Source organism: Lingula anatina, chromosome 2, assembly GCF_051362555.1.
Source record: "Lingula anatina isolate TDL-2025a chromosome 2, LinAna3.0, whole genome shotgun sequence".
In the NCBI taxonomy this organism is placed as follows: Eukaryota; Metazoa; Brachiopoda; class Lingulata; order Lingulida; family Lingulidae; genus Lingula; species Lingula anatina.
The window spans coordinates 2874711-2896934 of NC_141768.1; the positions used below are offsets into that span (position 1 = coordinate 2874711).

The window sequence follows — 22224 nt, forward strand, 5'->3', positions numbered from 1 at the left end:
AGCTGGCCAACTCGCTGCACCGATAGGAAATTAAGTTCCAATCTAAGTGTTCAAATCATGGCATGATGCTAAGGAATATGAAGTTACTCGACCCAAAATTAATACCTATGGGACGTTTGGGGTTTAAAACACTCCTTATATTTTACACTTGCAAAAATGGAACAGCATGTTCATTTCTGAATGCATTTTCCAGCCAGACAGTTTGGATTAAAATGCACACTTTTCATTAACAGTATAAAAACCAACTACTGAAAATTCAATATTTTTTTATTTTCAACTAAAACAGCCAATGATACAGAAATATCTATATAGCTTTCAAAGCCATGATCCATCAACATGTAATGTTATGGATACTAATTGTATAATTTACATATCCACATCAGTAAATTGAATGCAACAAACACATAGCACTCCGTCTGCCTTGTTGACGCTACAAGGACTTGATACATAAATATGCAAATATCTAGTTTAATTCACTTACACACTTAACATGATATAAGACTCGGCACAATACACAACAAATGTAAGTGTCAGTGTGCATTACGAGGAACACCATCTTGAGACAACAACCATCTGCTTTTAAAGAAATGATTTGTGTCAAAAAAAAAAAAAAAAAAAAAAAACGAATACAGGGTAATAAACTAATTAGCTTTGATGTCTGATCTGTTGATTGCTTTCAGGTTTACCGCCCGTGATCTAAACCCTAAAATTCAGAGCTAATCTTTTAAGTATTTCATAAAACCATTCAGCCCAAATGTTTTCAAAGGGGAAAAGAAAATTTTCTCTCATTCATGCCTAAGAGAATATTGATTCAAAAGCCTCCCTTGAAAGATGGCCAACAATATTTGAATCTTGTCCATTTTTTAATCCAACAATCAACCCATGAAAGCCCAATCTCAGTAATGTAAAGGAAGAGGTGGGCCAACAGTACACTGAACACTAGTCTGCCGGTCATCTCCCGTGGGTTTAACTGCTGAACATTTATCCTTCTCATGACTGAATAAACTCAATACTTTATAATACCAACCCAGGATGGAGAAAGGTATACAACATGAGAATTACGTTATGACCTGCAATAAAAAAGGCAATCTATATTGACATCTTTTGGCCAAATGGAAAATCTCCATTTTACCACTTAACAATAGCACTCTTTTATTTACTAGATGGTGCTGAAAATGTGATGTGAGCATTCATCTCTCTGTTCATACTCAAAAAAGTTCTTTCTAATGGCAACAAGGGATAATATATACTACAGTCATTAACTTGTCCACACATCCAATATGTACCGTAACACCAAACACTTTTTCTGGAAAAAAAATTTACAATATACTGACAAGATCTTACAACAATCAAGTACAGATAACGGTGAGACCACTTTTTATCATTTTCAACCAAGTTCTGTACCTTAAATAACAATGCATTTGGATAGAGGAAGAAGATAAGTTGATTAATTGCACACTTGAACCAGTAAAGAAACATTTTATATTAAGCAACTGTTATTTTTTTAGATTTAAACGAATTTTTCGGCTGACAAAATGTGATGCTTACTGGACAATAAGAACTGCACAATGACAACTTCTGCTGTTATGTCTCTCACAGACTACACAGCAATATCAAAATAAGTTCCTCTGCTCTTCAAAATGATCAAGCAGAATATACACTACCCAACTTGGAAATCTTTAGCTGATGACATAAAGGTAAGCACTGTTTATATTAGCCACCCTGGCCTCATAACCATCTTCTCCCATTAAAAAAAATCACACATCACTGCAACATAAGTATTTTAACTAGAAAAAAAATCAAGACTGCATCAAGAAAAGGAAAACAAAAAGTACAAACATGGACAGAACGTATCGACGTGCCATGAGCACTGAAACCACACCTTTCTCTCATGTAAGGACGCCCATACAAAAACCATGCAGGCATTGTGCAGATTTCAAACACACAGGACCTACCACTAAATACTTGTGATCTAAATGTCTTATTCTATGCCTACAACACAGATATTAGAGCCTAGGACACTAAGCCCAACAGTATGCCCCACTAAAGCTGCTCTCAAGGTTGACTAACTGCCCCTATACAAAAAGAAGACTAGTTTTTAAAAAATTCTCGGCACCTAATATTCACTAAATGCAGGTCAAGGCTACACATCTATCATACAATAGCACCAATATTAAAAAGACGGCTATATCACGGGCCGCGCTGCTTTCTCATAAGGATAGAGACTTCTGCATTTAAACGAAAGTGAAATGAAACAATTTCTTAAGAGTTATGAACTGAACTGTGAGTTTAAAATGGTATAATGTATTTTATATATCTCCTTTCTTTAGTAAAATGTCTGAAATTTACTTCTACTGTTCAGAATATATCTCAATCATCATAAAAGAGTTGTTGCGAGTTTCAGATAAATAATTGACCATGGCAAGAAATAACTACAACTGAACTAAATTGTACAGAAAAATCAAATGCTGTAATTAATAAACACAAGGCATTTACAGCACTTAAAAACAAGAAACCAAGAGAAACCCTGAACAATCAATCACAAGAAGCCGGGCAGTGGAATAAAAATACCAATCATGTAAACAATGTGGGCCTTTCACAACATGATCTCTAACTCATAAGTCCACTAACACAAATTAGGATGCAAATGAAAATGTCATGTAAAATATGGTAGTAGCATGCATGATAAAACAACAAACAAAAAACTTGGCAAGGTAAAGCTGACAGTGCTCCTTACTAAAATAAACTGTTCCCTCTAGCTAGATACTGATATAAAGCCAGATTGTGACAAAAGTTAGTAAAATAGGAAATGAGACATTTGGCTAAAGTTCACATGTAAACAATATTAAAATTTAACAAAGTGATAAGTTTATTAATGCAATGCCTGCCTTGTGACTTTCTGTAATAAGACATTTTACAGTCTTATATGGGGGTGGGATTAGAGGGAGGAAGGGGGATAAGTGCAACACACCTAATTATCCAGAAAACTTTCATCTCTTGAAAGAAGCAAGTGACAAGCACACAGCCAATTTCAGGAATTACATGGAGATGGCAAGTGAGGAAAAGAGAAAAGGGGGGGGGGGGGGGGGGGTAATTCCTGCCTAGAAGGGGTTTTCACAAGACTTAAGCCATGCTGTAGACCTCTGCTGGCTAGGGATGGTCAGACACCCGTTTACTAATATCTTTAGTCCCGAAGATGTGAGGACAATAATAAATTACAAATGAAATGAAATGCACAAATAAATAACAAGCATGCACAAGGATATCCATTCAGAGCTAGATTTACAGTTACAGAAAAAAGATGAAAAATATGTGAAAATGTAATTACAAATTGCAAAATGCACAGATATCATTTTGTGTACATTGATAAATATAAATATTTATGTATATATATGTATATATGTATGTATATATATAGTATTCAACAAACATTGCACTTTCCTGTCCAACAAATGCAGTTAAAAGCTCCATGCTAGATTTATATAATAAGTTAAAATACTTAAATGCACTATAATGAGCAAAAGGGCCATCCTGTGTTCCATACGTCATGGTTTCAATACGCGTGCATTACCAAACGTCCATCAATATTCAACCTACATTCTACTTACAAAAAAATTAATCAGCATTGTGGTTTTGATTCAGTAATGATCACGCCATTACTGCAGCAGTCACGCTACTCCAACCTTTAACCAATCTCAATGCTCTCAACTCCATCATGTGAACTGAAATGGTTTTACATCTCGAATTAATACTCTGCTTCACCTACAGTTATCATAGCTGCACTGTAGTGTAAATATCAACTCACAACTCATCACGTATACCGTCACATGAATCATCCCACTGACAACCATCTGTAGAGACCACAGTAATACACAGGAGTGTGCATGGCCCATGAAACACTGTGATTTACATAAAAGTAGTCAAAGTAATAAGAACACCAAAGTGCAATAGTGACGTGGCGACATCTATGTTTCAGTAACACTAAAAGCAGCTATTTAAAGCCCCAGACTGTCAACATGTGCGTGTGAACAAAGATGAGAATAGCGGCCCTCCTCTGAAACTTGCCCACTGATAATACTGGGGGGAAAAAGATGACACACGTCTGTAGATACCAAGTGGCAAGACTTCTTCTAACCATCGGGCTGGCTTCATATTCCAAAGTAGCAGGAACACACATAACATACAACAAAGGCAGTTACAGCGTACAGTACACATTGCTGCTTCTTAACTCCAAGTAGCATTTCACCTGTCCACCTCATTGCTGTAAACTATCATCATGTTTGCTAGTTGGGGCTGGCGATAAAATAAACTGTTTTGTTGACATAGTGATCAAGATTCTGGTGTATGTCTCTGATCACCCACTGTGACAACTAGCAAGCTATTGTCACCACATGCCAGTACACAATAGTGCCAAATTATCAGTCTAACCCATAGCTGTCCCTGCTGCCTCCTTTCACTTTTGCTAGGATAAATCACTGATGGTAAGCTGAGCTTGATTATCTTGCAATTTCCTGACGTAGTTGTTGGGGCTGTCAGCTGCTTTTTTTATTTCCCTCCAAAAAATACTGTTTCCAGGACTGGATCAAACAACTTCCTTCTTCTTGAAAGTAACCACAATACCAACAGGCTTTCCTCTGGTCTGTGTACAGCAGGAATCCTATCCATCATATTGCAACTCAGTAGGAGTGGATAAGCTGGTTTCTTCAAAATGCGACTGGATTCACTCTGTTGCTACTGCAGTACCAATGTAACATGGAAACTTGTGAACAACAAACCACCAGCGTTTTTTCAGTGCACAGATTTAATTGTGCTTTTCTCATTTCAAATGAAGATAAAATGAGGTACCTCAGAAGATGCACATACTCTTTTGCTCACAAGATATGTATCACTTTCCAGTCACATTTCAACTCCCAACTTCATTTGGTTAATTTCACCTCAAACTACTGCTGGTTTTATAGTTTTCTCTTTCAGATTCCACACTTTGCTTCAATTAATGTCTCTCAAAGAACAGCTGTCAAACTGCAGCCTTCCAAACTTGCAATATAACCATATACAGAAAAACACAGCCCCATTCAAACAGATGAATGATATCCTAAAATTTTGGCTGATGGTTGTACTATTAACTCAAATGTTTAAATGCAAATTTCTCATCATAACATTTCTTCAAGAGGAGGCTCAATTTTCTGTTGCTGTTGATTTTCTACTTTTTGCTCAAGCGCTTTAGCGGTAGTAGTGGCAAACTCTTGCTTTTGTGTCTGCTTTTGTTGTTCTTTTTGTTCTTCTTTATTCGTGGGAGGCTGCTGAGGTGCCGTCTTTTGTTCTTGCTGTGGTAGCTGAGGCTGTTCTTCTGGTTTTTGTTCCTCCGCTTCTTTCTGTTGTTGTGGCTGTGATTGCTTTTGGTCTTCCTTGGGAAATGTGAGCTTTCCATAGTCAGTGTTCACCATGGAGAAGCCTCTGAATTCCGCCTGGTTAATGGCTTTCACGACCGCATTGTCTATGGGCGTCAACACAGGGTCCTCTGATGTGAAATCCTTGTCAAAGTTGTTGGCATCAAACTTGGATTTCTGTAAAGGAAAATGCCAAAAGTTGATAACATGGCCAAAAGCACAGTTTTTTTTATGAATCCAATATGATGCCAAATAGTTTGGCTTTCAGCATATACTCTGATAAAAATTAAGAAATGAAATAAAATTAAGAAGAAAAAGATATTAATGAAATTATAATGTGTTCATTTCAAAGATTTTATTTAAACCATCTAATGTAAAGATCAAACAAGCTGATGCATTTTTTTTCAAACCTGAACCTTCTGGAAGCTTTTTCAACAAAAATCTTTCAATCAAAGACACTACTCACTATCTTTGGTCTAAATGGAGGTTTGACTAATTTCTGTTCTAACTCATCCCAGTTCATTTTATCATGGGCAAAGAAAGGGTGGGTCTTAATGGCCTTCTCTGCTCCATGGGCCTTCACACAACCTAGTCTCTTGGCAGGGTTCTTGGTCATGAACTGAAAACACAATTGACTTGATATAAGAAATAACTATATCAGTGTTACAGGAGTTATATAAGAATTCACTGACTGACACCCGTAAATAGTAAATGTATTTGGTTTCTAATGGACTGAAACTTCATTACTTCATAAGCTTAATATGAGAAAATATTCAGGTAAGGGCCATCACACTCATGCAAACAAACACGCATGCACGCACACACACATCACATGAATACTCTCCCACACCATGCGACTCACCCCCTTTAATATAGACACAGCCTCTTTGCTGAGCCAAACTGGATAGAGAACATCATCGTGGAGAATTGACTCAAACAGATCATCCTCATTGTCAGCTTCAAATGGTGGCTGTCCCGCCATCATCTCGTACATCAGCACTCCCAGGGCCCACCAGTCCACTGAGGCATCATACTCCAACTCCTGCAGGATCTAGAAAAATTCAAAGAAATCATAAGAAAAAAAAATCACCTTTCAAATGATATCTAGATATGTATAAAAAACTACTTTTAATATATTTACAAATATCTAGCTTAGATATCTTTACAACTAGATAAACACAATCACACAAACAGAGAACAATTTTCTTTTTCTGATTTTTACACATTAAACAGTTTGAAAGGTAAATTAATGATAAAATTGTCTTGAATGCAAGTGGGTATTTTTACTAAATGTCGACATATACTCGATTGTATTCTGATCACACACTTCACTGTGCAAACTATGAAACTATTCCCCCGCGATCAATCTGTTTTGACAAACAACAAGGGACACCCACCTCAGGCGCTATGTAATCTGGTGTACCACAAAATGTCTGTGTGGTTTTGCCTTCATACATCCCTTCCTTGCACATGCCAAAGTCTGCTAGTTTACAGTGGCCTTCTGCATCCAGTAAAATATTGTCTAGCTTTAAGTCCCTGGAATTGGATATGTTTGTGAATCAACACAACTGTCTTGTTTTCTTTCTTTTTTCCTTTTGTTATGGATAAGAAAAAAACTGGATGCTCAAAGGTAAGTCTAGGGTGAATACTTGAAAAGAAAGACATTGTAATTTCTTCCCATCTTTTTTCCCAAAGATACTGATTTATATTCGTGCACTCACTGTTGAAATTAAGAGAAAATATTAAAAGTCATCAACTGCACTAAGTAATACACAATGACCTGAAACATTCAGTTTCTTGTTCACATTCCTCCGCAGTTACTTTACCTGTAAATGATTCCATGCCTGTGAAGAAACATCAATGCTAATGTGACTTCAGCAGCATAAAACCGTGCCCTGTGTTCATCAAATTTCCGAGCTCTCTGAATTTGAAACATAAGGTCACCTCCATTCACATATTCCATTACAAAGAAGAGTCTATCCTGTAAAACAGAGAAAAAAATGTAAACAAGAGTTATCACACTAAAACTTCAACTTTATAACCATGCCTTTATCATTATATCAGTTCTGAGAGCTGACTGACAATTTTGCTGGACTGTTTTGCTCCTGTCATAGCTTTACAGACACAAGAGTTGAGAATCCAGTTATTGAAAATACCATTTCCAACTAGAAGATCAGAGAGGCAATACTGCCTCCAGACATTGTACCACCAGCTGGAGTAAGCGCATTCGTATGGAAATCCAAAAACAAACAGGAACAACTACAAGTGTTGTGTTTGACAAGCTCTTCAAAATGCAATAAACAAGACAAGAAATATGCCCCCTCCCCCAAAATAAAAAAACATAAAATTCTTCTGATCAAGCTAATTTTCAAGATGATAGGCTTGTCAGTTTTCTTTAAAATGCATTATCAATGTTGCATATATATTGAAAGAAAGAAATAGGCCTATCTCTGCCAGTTTTGGAAATATAAGGGATAGAAAATTTGCAATGTTCAGTTCATGGTGAAAAGAAGGTCAAAGGTCAATTTAAATGTGACAGTTAGATGTCCAGCATATGACTTCCTATTCAAGTTCAAAAGTAACCATGCTTGTACCTCTGCCAGTATTGGAGATAAAAGGGATGGAAAAATTGCAAAGTTCAGTGCATGGTGAAAAGTTGGTCAAAGGTCATTTTCAAGGTCACAGTTAGATTGTCAGTATGTGACTTCCAATTCAACTTCAATAGTAAGTATAGGTGTATCTCTGCTAGTTTTGGTGATATAAGGGATCGAGAAATTACAAAGTTCAGTTCGTGGTGAAAAGTAGGTCAAAGGTCAATTTCAAGGTCACAGTGAGATTGCCAGTATATGACTTCCTATTTTTAAGTTCAATAGTAACTATGGGTGTATCTCAGCTACTTTTGGAGTATTTCACATTTTATTTTCACTACTGAATATTGCTCAGTTGCGCTTTTTGACATAGCGCAACTCCTTGACCGTATTGCAAACAAAAAAATGGGCACCACCTCCAGTATTGTGCTTGACATGCTCTACATAATGCAAAAAACAAGAGGTCTCTAGCATTTACGGTTCCAGAATTAGGGAGAGTTTTCAGTTTTGGCATCTTATGGCCGTTTCTCCCATGAAAATGCACCGATTGACCCCAAACTCCCAAAGATGAAAGGAGTCCCTAATTGCATCCCCTCACTATAATATGAGAGCTAAACTCTGTGTAGTTTCTGAAATTTGGCACAAATAAAAGATTTTTTGCAAAAAATTCCCATTTTTAGAAAATGTTGGTCTGTTTGACCTTGAAAAAAAGGTCAAAGGTCAAATCCAAAGGCATATTTGAAATCCTCATATATGACTTTCGGTCAGACTTCTATACTAATATTTCCCATAATTCCTTCCGTTTAGGAGATATATAGCATTGAAGTTTCAAAAAATTTGACAAGGGTGCATTTCATCGCCTGTCACACCCAAACGAATGAGACAAAAAAAACAGGGGGTTCAAGTTGAGATTATATGTGACCTAAATCCAAGAGATGGGGACACAGGTCCGTGCGGTCTAGGAGGAGAAGCGGTAACAGTGACTTGTATCCCACGCCACCCTGCGGAGCCGGCGGAGCTCACGGAGCCGTACGATATGGGTCTGGACTAAAACCATGAGTACCGCCAGCGTACACGCTGGTGGTACTAATTAAATGTCTGAGTTGAGCAGAAAGAAAGTACACACACGCACGCACACACTTTGTCCTCACTCACCTTTGTCTGAAAACTGGAGTGCAATGCAGTAAGGAAAGGATGCTTGGCTGAAAGAGCCAGGATTCTTTTTTCTGTCATAGTGCACTCCACATCGTCATCCTGAATGATAACATCCTTCTTCAGCACTTTGACTGCAAAGACATCACCAGTTGGTTTGTGCTCACCTAGCATTACCTGCAGAGAAGACAAAAGGGTTTTATATTAAAACAGACAATTAGAGAAAGATTGACTAATATGATTATATGTGTAGGAGTACTTTCTGTATACTGGCAAAAGTATTTGAAGATTAAATTGCTTCAGAAACAACTATGGAAAAACAAGCAGTCTACTACAAGCATTGTATTTACGCTCAAGTAGATAAATTTTAAAACATCATTTTCAAAACAAAAAAGTTCCAAAATCTTCACCTCTTTTAGAGCAGTGCTCATATCAATTGAACTGAACAACACTATCATATAATCTTTACGTTATAATTCTTTTTCTACAATTAAAACTTCGCTGAAAAATAAATCATTTCCAAATAGATTTTAATGCATCACTGCAACTTTTTCTTTTCACCCATATTACACATATCCCTACCTTTCCAAAGCTGCCTTTTCCTAATACTTTAATAAAGTTAAAATCTTGTAGACAGACATGGTCCTTGTCTCTCCTCTTGAAGTCCCTCCCTGGGGAGGAGGGGGTCCTGGGCAAGGTGGCATGGGAAGGAAAGTCTGTGTCAAGGCGGTCCAGGCTGTTGCTTGTCATCCCAGTTCCATCTTCACCGCTCTCGTCTGCGTCTACAGGAGAAATTGTTTCAGAAAATGAACCAAAGGATGGAAATGATCCTTTTTGACAACCCTGTTGTGTTGCATGAGATTGTGACAGACATAACATCATCTCACTCATGATTCAAACAATGATCGACATTTTAGGTGCAGTCAAGGGGGAAACATCATTTCAATCAAGTAGTTAACAGTCTTCCATGTTTAAGGAGAAGGATCCAGATAAGAAACACTCTGTGCATAGATAGAAAGACCACAAAGGGGCTGTGTGCAGCAACTCACTAAATCATGTTGGTTTTTTCAAAAAGTTCAATAGAAACACAGATTGCACATTGCAAATGCAAACCAATTTATATGATTCTCTACCTCTTAACTTCATATAAAAATGATGAAAAACACAGAGATGTAAAAAAATTGCATTTAAAGATCAAATAATTGAGTTTTACTAGTGGTTCACCCAAGAAAACATAAATTGATTAACAGCATCAAAGAGGTAATGTTAAAATTGCAATCTCAAAAAAGAGCAAACATGAAAATGCAAGGAAATGCAGATCCCAGGTCTGTTGCAAGCTGGTTTAACTCATAACATTTGTCAGCAAAACCGAATTGGCCTACTCATTTAAAATTATGATTATTCATGTTGCATCATTTTACTATTTCTAGTTTCATTGTGGTTAATTCATGACCGTTTGTTTCTAAATTTAAGAAGAGGAAATTTTAATGCAATTAATGGTATTACAATGTTAGAAAGATTACTTAGTGAGACATGTTCCAATTTCTAAAATCATGTAACTTCTACTGTTACAGTACTATTATTTCACTAAAAGCACTTGGTTCAACAATACTATTTTTGCATCATTTTTGTGGTAAACTCAGTCCCCCATAAAAAAAGGAGACTTGTCTAGTGTTATTAATTTTAATTCCAGAACAACGTTATCATTATGTCAACATTTAGTTGTTTTAGACATCAGTTATCAAAGATGCTTGTTTGGTTATTTTAAAATGTGACATTTAAAATGCTGTAGCTGCAGTGAAAGTTTTCCAAGAAAATTGTCTATCCCAATATAACAATTGTCAGGATAATTAAAGCTTCAATTAAGCATTATACTTTCAGCAAAACAAAATTCTAGTTTAATGTAAGTTCTACACAGATGTAACATTGTGTTAACATTGCACTATACAAATATGTAGCTTGTTTTAGACAGGTTTCCCATGTGACTGAAATATATGTTGAAATATGTTACAAAGTGATGAATAAATAGACCAAATATACAGTTACATCTAACTAGAACACAGCTAGTAAATAAGCAAAGCCATGCAAGTCATAAAGGTATTCTGTAAAAACATGTCCTGAAATTGTCCAGCATTGTATTCAAGATAGCCACTCATGTTGTAGGCCAAAATGACCTATAAACCATTTCTTGATTTTTTCCGAAAATCATTGTCATAATTTTACCAAAATGAAAATTCTCCTTCAGATCTAATCTGTCCAGTTTCACATGCTTTAGACAAACAGAATCCTTTTGCAACTTAACGTGGAGTTTTTGATAAACCCAATTATCAAAGATATGCGAGAATCGCATCCCAAGATATGGCTGAGAGAATCAAAAATTTCACATCTCCTTTAACAAGCAAACACAAGACCATCGCATCAATCCACCAAAGGGAGAGTCAGTGTCCAAAGAGATGATTTAGAAAGGGAAAGCAGGAGTTAAAAGTGAGGCAAGGAAGAGGGTAAGCTTGTCAAATCACACACAGTTTCTACCTCAACATAACCTTGACTTTGACATAAAACATTTCCATTTAAAATTCCCCCTCCCCAACAATATCTTGCAAAATTTAATAAGCTGAATCCTTCGTAATTCAGAAGAGCAATATAAACTGCAACACCAATAACCATTTTGAACAATTTTGCCAAAATATACCCCCTCTCTTGATATTCAAGTCTGAAATTATTGTCTACGTCAGTTCATCTCTGTATATTTTTTATTAACATTTTTTTTTAATTTTTGCTTTAGGCAATACCGGAACAACATATATTTCCATTCAAAAGTCATTCATTCACTAATACTATGTTTATTTTTTTAAATGGTCATCAATTTCTTTTCCACAAAGATAATTTAAACATACATTTCGGAAACTGTTTTCTTCCTTTCTGAAGTTTTAAGACCTCTCAAGATTTAGCTAAGATTTTTAAATATCTGGAAAAATGGTGCTGCAGTTTACTCTCTCAGGTTCTTCAGAAACTGTGTGTGATCTCCAATTATTTCAAGCTTATAATTACCTTTAATTGTAGGTATCGGTGAGGATACAGTTCTCCTATCCTTCATAGTTTGTTTATGTATATTAGTGGGCGGAGACTCACTGATTGACGGCTGATAAATAAATAAGAACACAAAACCTGAAGCAAACGTAAGTGCAACTACAAATGGACCATTCCGCCACCTTGGTGAAGACGAGCATGAATACATGTAGAGTACATATGGCCGCCCCACAAGACCCCTGCACCAACATTGTGAGCAACCAACATCCACTGAGCAGCTGGCAACTGAACTAAACACATAGAACACTGGGCACGTACTAGCAAAGTCATTTAAGCCAATCAATTCATTTTTAGCCAAATCAAAAATGTTCAGGTTTGTCAATTGTAAATTAAGGGTTATGGGGGTTGGAATCAGCTTTTATTTTCTTCAGGGGAAAATGTCATTTCTTGCCATTAGCAAAAATTGTACATGCTAGTCATAGCCCAGATGTATACAGAACTAAATAAATAAAGAACAACAATAATAGCAACACGACAGTATATATATATATATGGGTACCTGGGATAGCAGGAATAGGTAAACCTTGATCATCCCGCGAGGAAGCTCGACTAGGGCCTGATTCACTGATCGACGGCTGGGGAGTGTACGAAAAATAATAAAACAAATAAATGAAAGGATGACAATGATACACAATTAATCTACTGCAACTACAGGCCGTGGCACATACTGTGTGGAGAGCTGTAGGGACTGCTGACACAGAGTGTGCGACATGAATCAAATACCTGGCATCAGAGGAAGAGACAAGGCTCCCATATGACAAGCTCCGCTAGGACCAGATTCACTGATCAGAGGCTTCAGGGAAGAAATAAAACATAAATCACTTCATTTTATGATCATGAAATATAGCATGAGAAAATAAAATAGCATCATGATATTATTGCATTAGAAAGACCTCTGGAAGTTTTTTCTCTTTATATAATATAATTATTTTTCTTAGTTGGTCCATCGAATGAGTTGTCAGCTTGACATCAAATTCTGTGTTTCTGAAAAAGTGAAAAGTGCAGGAATAAAATGGAGAGTAGGTATGACCTTCCAGCTCCCCATACATGGGATGTTGTCTTATGGGGAAAATAAAAGAACACACAAAATAAGACTTCTTATCACCATATCATTTGTGTATAGAAATAAACTAAATATCTTATTTCACTTTATTCATTATCAAGTTTAACCCTTTATAAACAGTCAAATTCAACTAAAAGTTAAGAAAGACAATAGTAACATCTTTCTGGAACTATATAATTCACACTTATTCAAAGTCATATTCCTTTGTCTTATTCCCTTTTCAATATACCACAGAGACAATACATTTACCTGTTGTTTATTTCATTTTTCATCACTTGTTATTCCTGGTAAAATTAACTGACATAAGAACATATCCCATTACCTTCTTCTTTCTCATGCCCAGTTTATCTCCTGTGATACCCAAATCAGCAAGAACAGTTGCCATATCCCTTGTGTTGATGCCGCAGTTGTTGGCCACATTTTTCTGACATCTTTTGTGCACATTCATCTTACAGACTAAAAAAGAAAAAAAATTACATTCATCAAAGTTCAGCACAGATCTCAAAAAGATAACAGATAGCATGGTATGAAGTTCAACAAATGAACCATGCTTGTGTCATTACCTTCAGCAGGTCCCATTTCTGCTGGGATGTTTGAATAAATATATATATTTGTGGTAGAAAAATGCAACCTACTCTCTGAGGCTATGAGAATTATAAGAAAAGCTGTTACCCTTATCCCCCCCCCCACACACACACACAAACACACACATACACACACAAATCCACTTACCCTCACACTGGAGTCCCTGTCTTATAAGCCCATACAGCAGCGAGCCACAATGATCACAGAAAGTGAAGCGTTTGTAGTTATGGACAACAAATCGATGTGGCACATTGATGTTGAAGCGCTTGTCATAAATCACCTGGAAATATTATATATATATTTCACTGTGTACAAGGCTCAAACTCTCTGCAATTGAAGAAATCCAGTCAACTTTCATTTATTTGGAATTGGTCATCCCAGTTATTTCAATGCTGGATTTCTCCGATGGTTGATTAAATGCCTTGTTCTCATCATTGGATGACAATGAAGTTATTTTCCTTACAATTTCAAGAATGTAAGGAAATATCTGAATATTATTATGTCATTGCATTCACATAAGACAGACAAATGGACAGACAGAAATGTGCTGTAAACATGTGGTTGTATTTACTTTTCTCAATTCTGTAGAATTCCGATGGTTTGCTAAACACTTGTGGTTGGATTTCTTTCAATATCTTTCCAGTTTCTGCTCACTGACAATATTTCTTCACCAAAAGCTTGATCAGCTTCCTTCATAAATTATAATTAACTAACAATAATGAATTAAGCCATATTTACCCCTACCTCCTCAGTGGATGTGTCCTTCATTCCTGGGCATTTTGTAACAATAATCTGATGACAGCGTTTGTGGACAACACATGTGCACACTGAAATTACGACATAATCATACACCACTGTTCAACTGTTAACCATTAACATTTATACCACCTTGTGATAGAATCAAATTCTACTCCATCAAATATACAACTCCTAGCAGGTGAAAATGTCATCTGCATGGGTGTAAGTTGTAAAAACTGAAAATCCTGAAAACTCAGCTTGCAATTTCTCATCACATTTAGACCATACGATAAAAACGACTGAACTGAAGACAAATATCAGGAATAACCTTGAAAACTTTCACCTATGTATAAGTAAATTGTTAAACAAAGCAGTAAGATAACATTTGTGAAAAATAATCTATAACCATAGCCATTACTTTGATAAAAATGAAAACTTTCACCTATGTATGAGTAAAATGTTATGCAAAGCAGTGATATAAGATTTGTGAGCAACAATGGTAAACATAGCCATTACTTTGATAAAAAAAAATGCTTAGTTATGATCTTTTTTTATTTTTAAAAATATTTAAATAAAAATAAAATCCTGACTTACCCTGGCATTGATATCCTTGTTTCCAAAGTCCCCTAAAAAAACATGAGATAATACTTAGGATGTTCAACATAACTACACATTTGGAGGAGAGTAAACTATTAGAAAATGAAGTCTTGACAATCGGCAATGCACTATAAGTGTAAAAAGATTAAATAAAACTGAGCCAATAAAGGTCCATTAAAGGCCCCAAAATAATCCAATATACATTTATGATACTATGACTCAAATGTATGATAACGATTAAAATAATTAGTTTCACTCTGAATTTTGTGTATCTAAGATTGAAGCTATCAGCAGTGGGAAACTTTTCTTGTTTACTTTTGTCAGATTACCTAGTTTTTATAGACAGTTTTTGTTTCAAATTCCAAATATCTTTATAATACAAAATATCAAGTTTCATAAGTAGTTAACATATTTCACAAAGAGAGATTTGTTACAATCATATTTAATTAACAATGTCTGACTTAATCATATATTGATTCTGATCTGTCAAAGATTTGGTCCAAAATTAAAACTGTCTTTGAACATTCACAAATGCAATAAGCTCACTGCAATGAAAATGATACTTTATATATATTTTACACTTAAATTTTACACCACGTTTTCAATTCTGAAATAAAATAATAAAAAAAAAATGATAGCGTGCTATAGCTTGAATGCCATTGCTTTTTAGCTACTAAAACACAACACTTCAACAACAACAAAAAAGTGACTTTGCTGTAGGCTTTGCAAATCAATGCCCTAATTTTTTTAATGCAGGAGCTTTTAGTCTGATGTCCTCATTTTTCAAAATCCATAAGACCTTTTATATCATACAAGTCAAAATCTGATTAGGTTTGATGTCCCTAAATAACCTGGCCTATAACAACCTTCCAGTTACCTAGATGTAAATTAATTGTTTTCCAGGTTAATAAATGCCCCACATACTGTTGTGCTGTGTATTCGCTGATTTTCTAGGCATATACCTACAGAAGACATTACTAAAAAGATTTAATACATCAGCACAAAATTAGGCAATACTTTAGAGAAAATCAGAAAAGAATTTGCTTTTTGCAATCAACAGCACTAAGAGAAAATGCAAGAATTTTTTTAATTACATGTGTCCTGCATGACCTAAATAACAGTCTAAGGCTTCATTCACATGGAAAGTCTATTTTCTAAATTCTATTTTCTATTCGCGGTATGTTTAGTGATCACGGTCTGTGCCCTGAATATCCAGCGGCGTTATTACTGGCAGCGCGAGCCAGTTACTTGTACAAAGCTGTAATTAACTCTCGGCTGTGCTCGGAGGAGATTCTGATACCTTTACGCATGCGCAGTAGGAATTTAGCAAGTTAATGGTGACCGCGATTGCTTTGAAAAATGTGTTTGTCGATTTTGTGCATATTTCGCGTCTGTATGTTTGAGTCGTCACACCTAAACTGATGAACTCCACAGCTTAGAGATACTAATGCGCATGCGTCAAGCTATCAGAATTTCCTCCGAGCACACCCGAGAATTAATTACAGCTTTGTATAAGTAACTGGCTCGCGCTGCCAGTAATCACGCCGCGGGATATTCAGGGCACAGACCGTGATCACAAAACATACCGCGAATAGAAAATAGAATTTAGAAAATAGACTTTCCATGTGAATGAAGCTCAGATATCCAATTCTGAGAAACCTAAAGTATTCTTTTTATGTGTAACCTACTACAGTACATTATGACTTCAAATATATATATAATTGGCATATTTAGAGTCTAAAACATGTTGCAATGAAATACTACAGTTTGACATTTATCAACCAAACCTAGCCTTTTTTATTAGCTGAATCACCCATTGCAAATAAACTAATAAAAGAAAAATAAATATAAAAAGAGAGAGAGAATGAAAAATATACAAATTTGTTTCTAAGGTATGTAACATGTCTTGCTAAAAAAAAAACATTTAAATTCCTTCTGCCTAAGAACTTCACAATTCTAAGAACACCCTACAAAAACATTAATTTAATACTTCCACATCAAGAAACCTTTGGACATGGACAACTTCTTACAGCTGTTAAATAGTGAAGTATACTTTTTCTAGGAAAGAGATGCAATTTAACAGCTCTATCACATCTATCACAGTCACAACAGCATTACACTGCCTTGAAAAGAAAATCATTTCACAAGTGTGAAATGTGACAGTGACTCAGTAAGCAGACTGGAACTTGAAGGAAACAGACTCATAAATTATAAAAGAAAACAAACTATTTCAATTTTCATTCAGTGTTAACTAACAAAAGGTAAACCCAGCTACCTAAGGGCTTTCAAAAGCTATGTATCCAAATGGCATTCTTAGTCATATTATTGGATATTTCTCAGAAACAGCTGTGCAAATACACTTCTGAGAACCCCCTGCCACTAGGTTGTTTACCTGGGTCACCTGGAATAGCACACCTGTACAACCTGCACATTAACACATCTCTGACCTTTCAAGATCTATACTACATCCAAATAGTTATAATCAGCCAAAATTATAATCATACCTAGCCAGAGTTGTAAACACATAAAAATACTATCAGGAGCCAGCATACACTTACACGTTTCTAGACTCATAATATCAGGTTACTAGTTTTTTAAGTGGCTATACTCATTACAATTGAAGTTCACAATATCAACACACACACACACACACACACACACACACACACACACACACACACACACACACAAAGCTTTCAATAAATAAATGGTTCTAAGAGAGTAAGTCTAAATTAAAAATGTTTATTTACCATATGAAGTCTCTACAAACTGAGCAAAAAGTGGGCTGGCGAAGCCATGTTGTCATAAACTTATGTCCGTTGACCTGGTGGACTCTCCTTCTCATAGCGCCACGACGGCGATTGAGCAGCCCCTCCTTCTCCTTGAACACTCTTTCTTTTGGTGGTTCTGGAAAAAAAGAAGCACCAAATTTTTTCCAAATCTTCTTTATTTATTGCACTTCTGTCAGCTTAAACTTTTGCATACCAGCATAATTCACATTGATAAACTTTTATCTGTTTTACTTTTTAAACTTTTTTAAAATGAGAACTCACCCTCAGACTTGGCCCCACTGAGTTCAATGAGGATGTGAATTTTTCCACAAGGCTCCAGATCAACCTGAAGTAAAAAATGAAAGAGGAAATCAGTCTGCAATATAAATACATTTATCATTAGAATGTTCAAAACTTCAATGAGGGGAGAAAATCTAAATAAAGACTGATGACAGAGTTAATATAGGAAGCAATTTTGAAAATTTTTTTGGAAAATAACAAGCCAGTGTAGAAAAACTTATGAAACCACCAAGGTCACCAATGCCCAAATGAATGTTTAACCTAAATGTCAGTTTAGGTTGTACAATCATGTCACTGCAAACTTCATTGGCATTACAGTATCACTTCATTTGATATCACTTTCTTACCAGTGTTAACCTATGCACTACGAAGCTGATATAAAAACAATAAAATCATCTTTAAGAGGGAGTTATATCAAATCAAATGTGGAGGTCTCACTAGATATAAAATCAGAAAATTAATCTATATTTCAGAGTTGAACCATTTCAACAGCTGGCTTTATCAATTCAGGCATATACAAAGCCATCTGAATTCAAGTCAGCATCAGCAAAACCCAGCAACCTTGACCTAAATATGTTAAGAGCAAAATCAGGGCAGGGAATGAGATCTTTGCACATTTCTTCCCATTCCATTTTATCAATAGCTATCACACCACCATTTGTGGTTATTGTGTTATTCCAAACTTCTCAACTTGACACAAAGCAGGCTTGTTTTTTATTTCAATGTTATGTAACTGGTACAATTCTAATAAGCACCCCTTTTACTGACCTTAATATAACCTATAAAATCCAACAAACATAACATCTCTTACTGACAAAATACTTTGGCTAGGGCACAGTATGGCTGCCAATTATTAGAAAATGCACTGACTGACCTTAAAAAATTCAAACTCCAAAGGTGACAGGCCATCAATTTGGAGTGTGTTGCAGTTTTTTTAAGTAAAAGACAAATACAACACAGCAGCAGAAAGGGTCTCAGTGCACAGTTTTCAGCAATTCTTCTTCTTATGAACAAGGGTGTGATTTGAGAGGGGGTTGAGACTTGAAATTTGATGATGTTGTGCAATTGTTCCAGAAAAGTTGAAAAAAAAAAAAAAAAAGGTTAAGATAAAGAAATTGAGCTATGCTATATCTTTCTATATCACTTCATAACAGCAACATATTTAAGCATGTTCACATCTAAATCTTGATAAATTTTTTAAAGAACATTAACAATCAAACAATTTGCCTCAATTATGAAAATTAATGATAAATGCAATATCAAACGGCTATAAATAGCAAGGTTGACTAACAGCTGTCACCGTCATCTAAGATTTGGAGACATCTTGTCATAAAATTTTTCTCAACTACATAAAATTTGACTGCATGGATTTGATATGAAATCAGGCAGCTTGACCCAGGAACTTTACTAAATAAATGAGGACAAAAATTCAGACAGACTATCTCTTCTCATTGAATGCTGCACAAGATTTCATAACAGACAGAGATGACTGAACCAACAATTAAGTGATGGAAAGAGTCTCTCACAATGTAAAATTCAACAGACTTGGTCACAATGCTGTTGCCATGCATCAAAATTAAGCTAGTTTTATGATCAACAATAGTAAGTTCATACAAAATGCCATGATCAAAACATTTCATTTTAATTCAAAATAAGAGTGAAAATATTTTTTTCTTTCTAGGGAATCTATTTGAAATGAAAGATCAAGGTGTAGCTAATATAGGACATAAAGGAAAAATAATCAAAAGCGCAATACAATCTATTTCATAGGACATTTTGTTCAAATAAACTGCGCATAAGGCATATGCATTAAACTTTTGCTTTTTTTCATAAAATATGATTAAGAATTACATGTTCATTACACCAAAACAACAACAAAAATTAAACTATTCATCATTCTAGAATGAATATTTTAATAATCAACATTAAGGAAAAGTGCCACATGGGACCATGACAGGTAGTGAATCAGCAAGAGAGCATTTGTCATGACTCTTTCGTAATCAACAAAATCCCTTTAATAATGAACACATGATCATGACCAAAAAAAATCTAAAGCTCATATCCGTTTTAGAAAGGGACCAATACCAAAACACATATGCCCAAAAGAGAGGAATGATTTTTTCAAATGCCTAACACCTCCCACAACCCCTGAATCACTGAGTGATGACTCAAATTCATCTCTAGAAACAAATCACTGTTTTCAGCAAAAAAAATGTTGATATACTTAACCTCAGCGGCTGAAATATAGCACTTGAACTCTGTGCACATTTATGAGAATATAAAATTTAACAAAACTCAAACACATTTTTTCACAAGTCTTAGGTAAATTGTCAATTCTTTGTTGCTTCATATCATTTGGAATTCGCCAAAATCCTTGAAAAATAGGGAAAAGTTGGGAGAAAGAGGAGCAGAGGCATGCCAAAATAGGTTTAAGTTTGAGACTTCTGATCAAGAAAGAATTGTCATTGCTTTAAAAACATGTGTGCCATTATGATCCCATTATGATCAATCTAACACATTCTTTAAAAGTATCAGAAGTATGTTCCAATTACAGTTGGGATACCCTCCTTTGGAATATCACTGCAGGTTGTATAATAATACAAGTTACAAACTCATCACAGACTGTAAATCTGATCCACTGGTTACTATCAACAATCCCACAGCTTATAATGGTATGTGCATCAACTTCAATTGTAAACAAAGATGGACAAATCAACAAATCATTAGGGTCATGCAAAGAAGGGACATTCAATCCTTACTTAAAACAGTTTAGATTACAGGCTAAGACTATTAAAATAAGACTTCACATTTTGAAATACAAGTGATATACATTCCTACTGTTACAGTGTGACAACTTGCAAGTCACAAGAGAATTTTTTGCAAAGTTGTATTTGGGGAATCTATTTTTTTACTACTCACTGGGATGATTTTATATGCTTTGGTGAATATTACAACAGATGGACTGCATTTGGACATTTTATGATTTAGATACATATGATACATTCTGAGAGTTTTAGTCCTTTGGTCAAATATTTGCTCACAATAAAAACATTTACAATATTTTATTCAGCTGTTATTGAATGCATTTGTCAAATTGTGAAATCTACAACAGTCTCATGTAAGATTTGGTTTGCATGGGTTAATGAGTTGGACACAACACTCACTTATTAATAGCCACACCTCTACTGGCTCTACATAATAGCTTACTGTACTTCAATATATCTACCTGCATATATTTGTATATGTAATAATTGAATAGAAAATGACATTGTTTACGCAAGTAACATAGTAATAATGCATTACTAACCCATATATCGGAGTTTGTTTTCAAATCTTCAAAGGGTAGTGAGCAATTTGCTACAAAATCGTCTGGAGGAATCGCTGCATCATGAAACACTGTCAAGTTGATGGCGTTCCCATTGTGGACTTCTGTCACAAAATCTTCATTCCATGATGGTCGTATTGTTTTGCCCTTTGCTGTCGTTCTGGCGACGTACACTTCGTCGACATCGATAGAAATGTAGGGATTCAGATTCGCAGGCCCCATTGCATGTCTGGTTGCAAAGTCCGTCGCCTTCAAATCTACTGCCTCGCAGACAGTCAGCTTTACGGATCCGTTAAAAAACACCATTTTCGATGTCTTATGGAAAACCCAGAGTATCTAAACCTTCCTTCCTTCTCATGGCATGGTTTTCATGAATGAAAGCGACGACTAATGAGTATAATTAACCGTAAATTTACACCATTATCACAAATTTTCACAGAAATCGGAAGCAGTCAATCCCAGAGTTCCTCGGAAAGTTGATTTGAGTTTGCGCACCTTGAAAAGACGCTTATAACATCTGGAAATATTTTTAAAAACTACATAGGTTAGACAAGAATGATGTAATTGATAATCTTTTTATAAAACTCGACAAATATTGACTCATACTTTTCTTTAAATATATGTATAC

At 35.4% G+C, this 22224-nt stretch overlaps 1 protein-coding gene across 3 annotated transcripts; it reads right to left on the minus strand.

Moving 5' to 3' along the window:
• Window positions 1–249: 249 nt before the first annotated feature.
• LOC106173307 (calcium-independent protein kinase C) lies at window positions 250–22081 on the minus strand. 3 transcript variants are annotated; one of them, XM_013554394.2, is made up of 15 exons: window positions 21579–22081; window positions 18254–18317; window positions 17951–18107; window positions 15198–15229; window positions 14610–14692; window positions 14013–14145; window positions 13603–13736; window positions 12179–12269; window positions 9710–9909; window positions 9131–9304; window positions 7214–7368; window positions 6785–6923; window positions 6250–6438; window positions 5854–6006; window positions 250–5564 (listed from the first exon to the last, which is right to left on the minus strand). In XM_013554394.2, the coding sequence occupies exons 1-15, from the start codon at window positions 21900–21902 to the stop codon at window positions 5151–5153; spliced, it is 2442 nt and encodes an 813-aa protein (XP_013409848.1). In that variant the 5' UTR covers window positions 21903–22081; the 3' UTR covers window positions 250–5150. The 3 variants fall into 3 exon arrangements, with proteins under 3 accessions (XP_013409848.1, XP_013409847.1, XP_013409849.1); XM_013554393.2 differs by having other exon boundaries at window positions 14604–14692; XM_013554395.2 differs by lacking the exon at window positions 12179–12269 and adding an exon at window positions 12717–12792 and having other exon boundaries at window positions 14604–14692.
• Between the last annotated feature and the right edge of the window lie 143 nt (window positions 22082–22224).

Bases quoted from the DNA above. Each gene is read 5' to 3' on its own strand.
- LOC106173307 (XM_013554393.2), bottom strand. From the start codon at position 21,902: ATGGTGTTTTTTAACGGATCCGTAAAGCTGACTGTCTGCGAGGCAGTA. The intron at 9,910-12,178 runs GTAATTATAAGC...TTTCTCCTGTAG, and splicing joins ACCGATACCTACAATTAAAG to ACGCAGACGAGAGCGGTGAA. The intron at 9,305-9,709 runs GTAGGGATATGT...TCTTCTCTGCAG, and splicing joins GAAAAGGCAGCTTTGGAAAG to GTAATGCTAGGTGAGCACAA.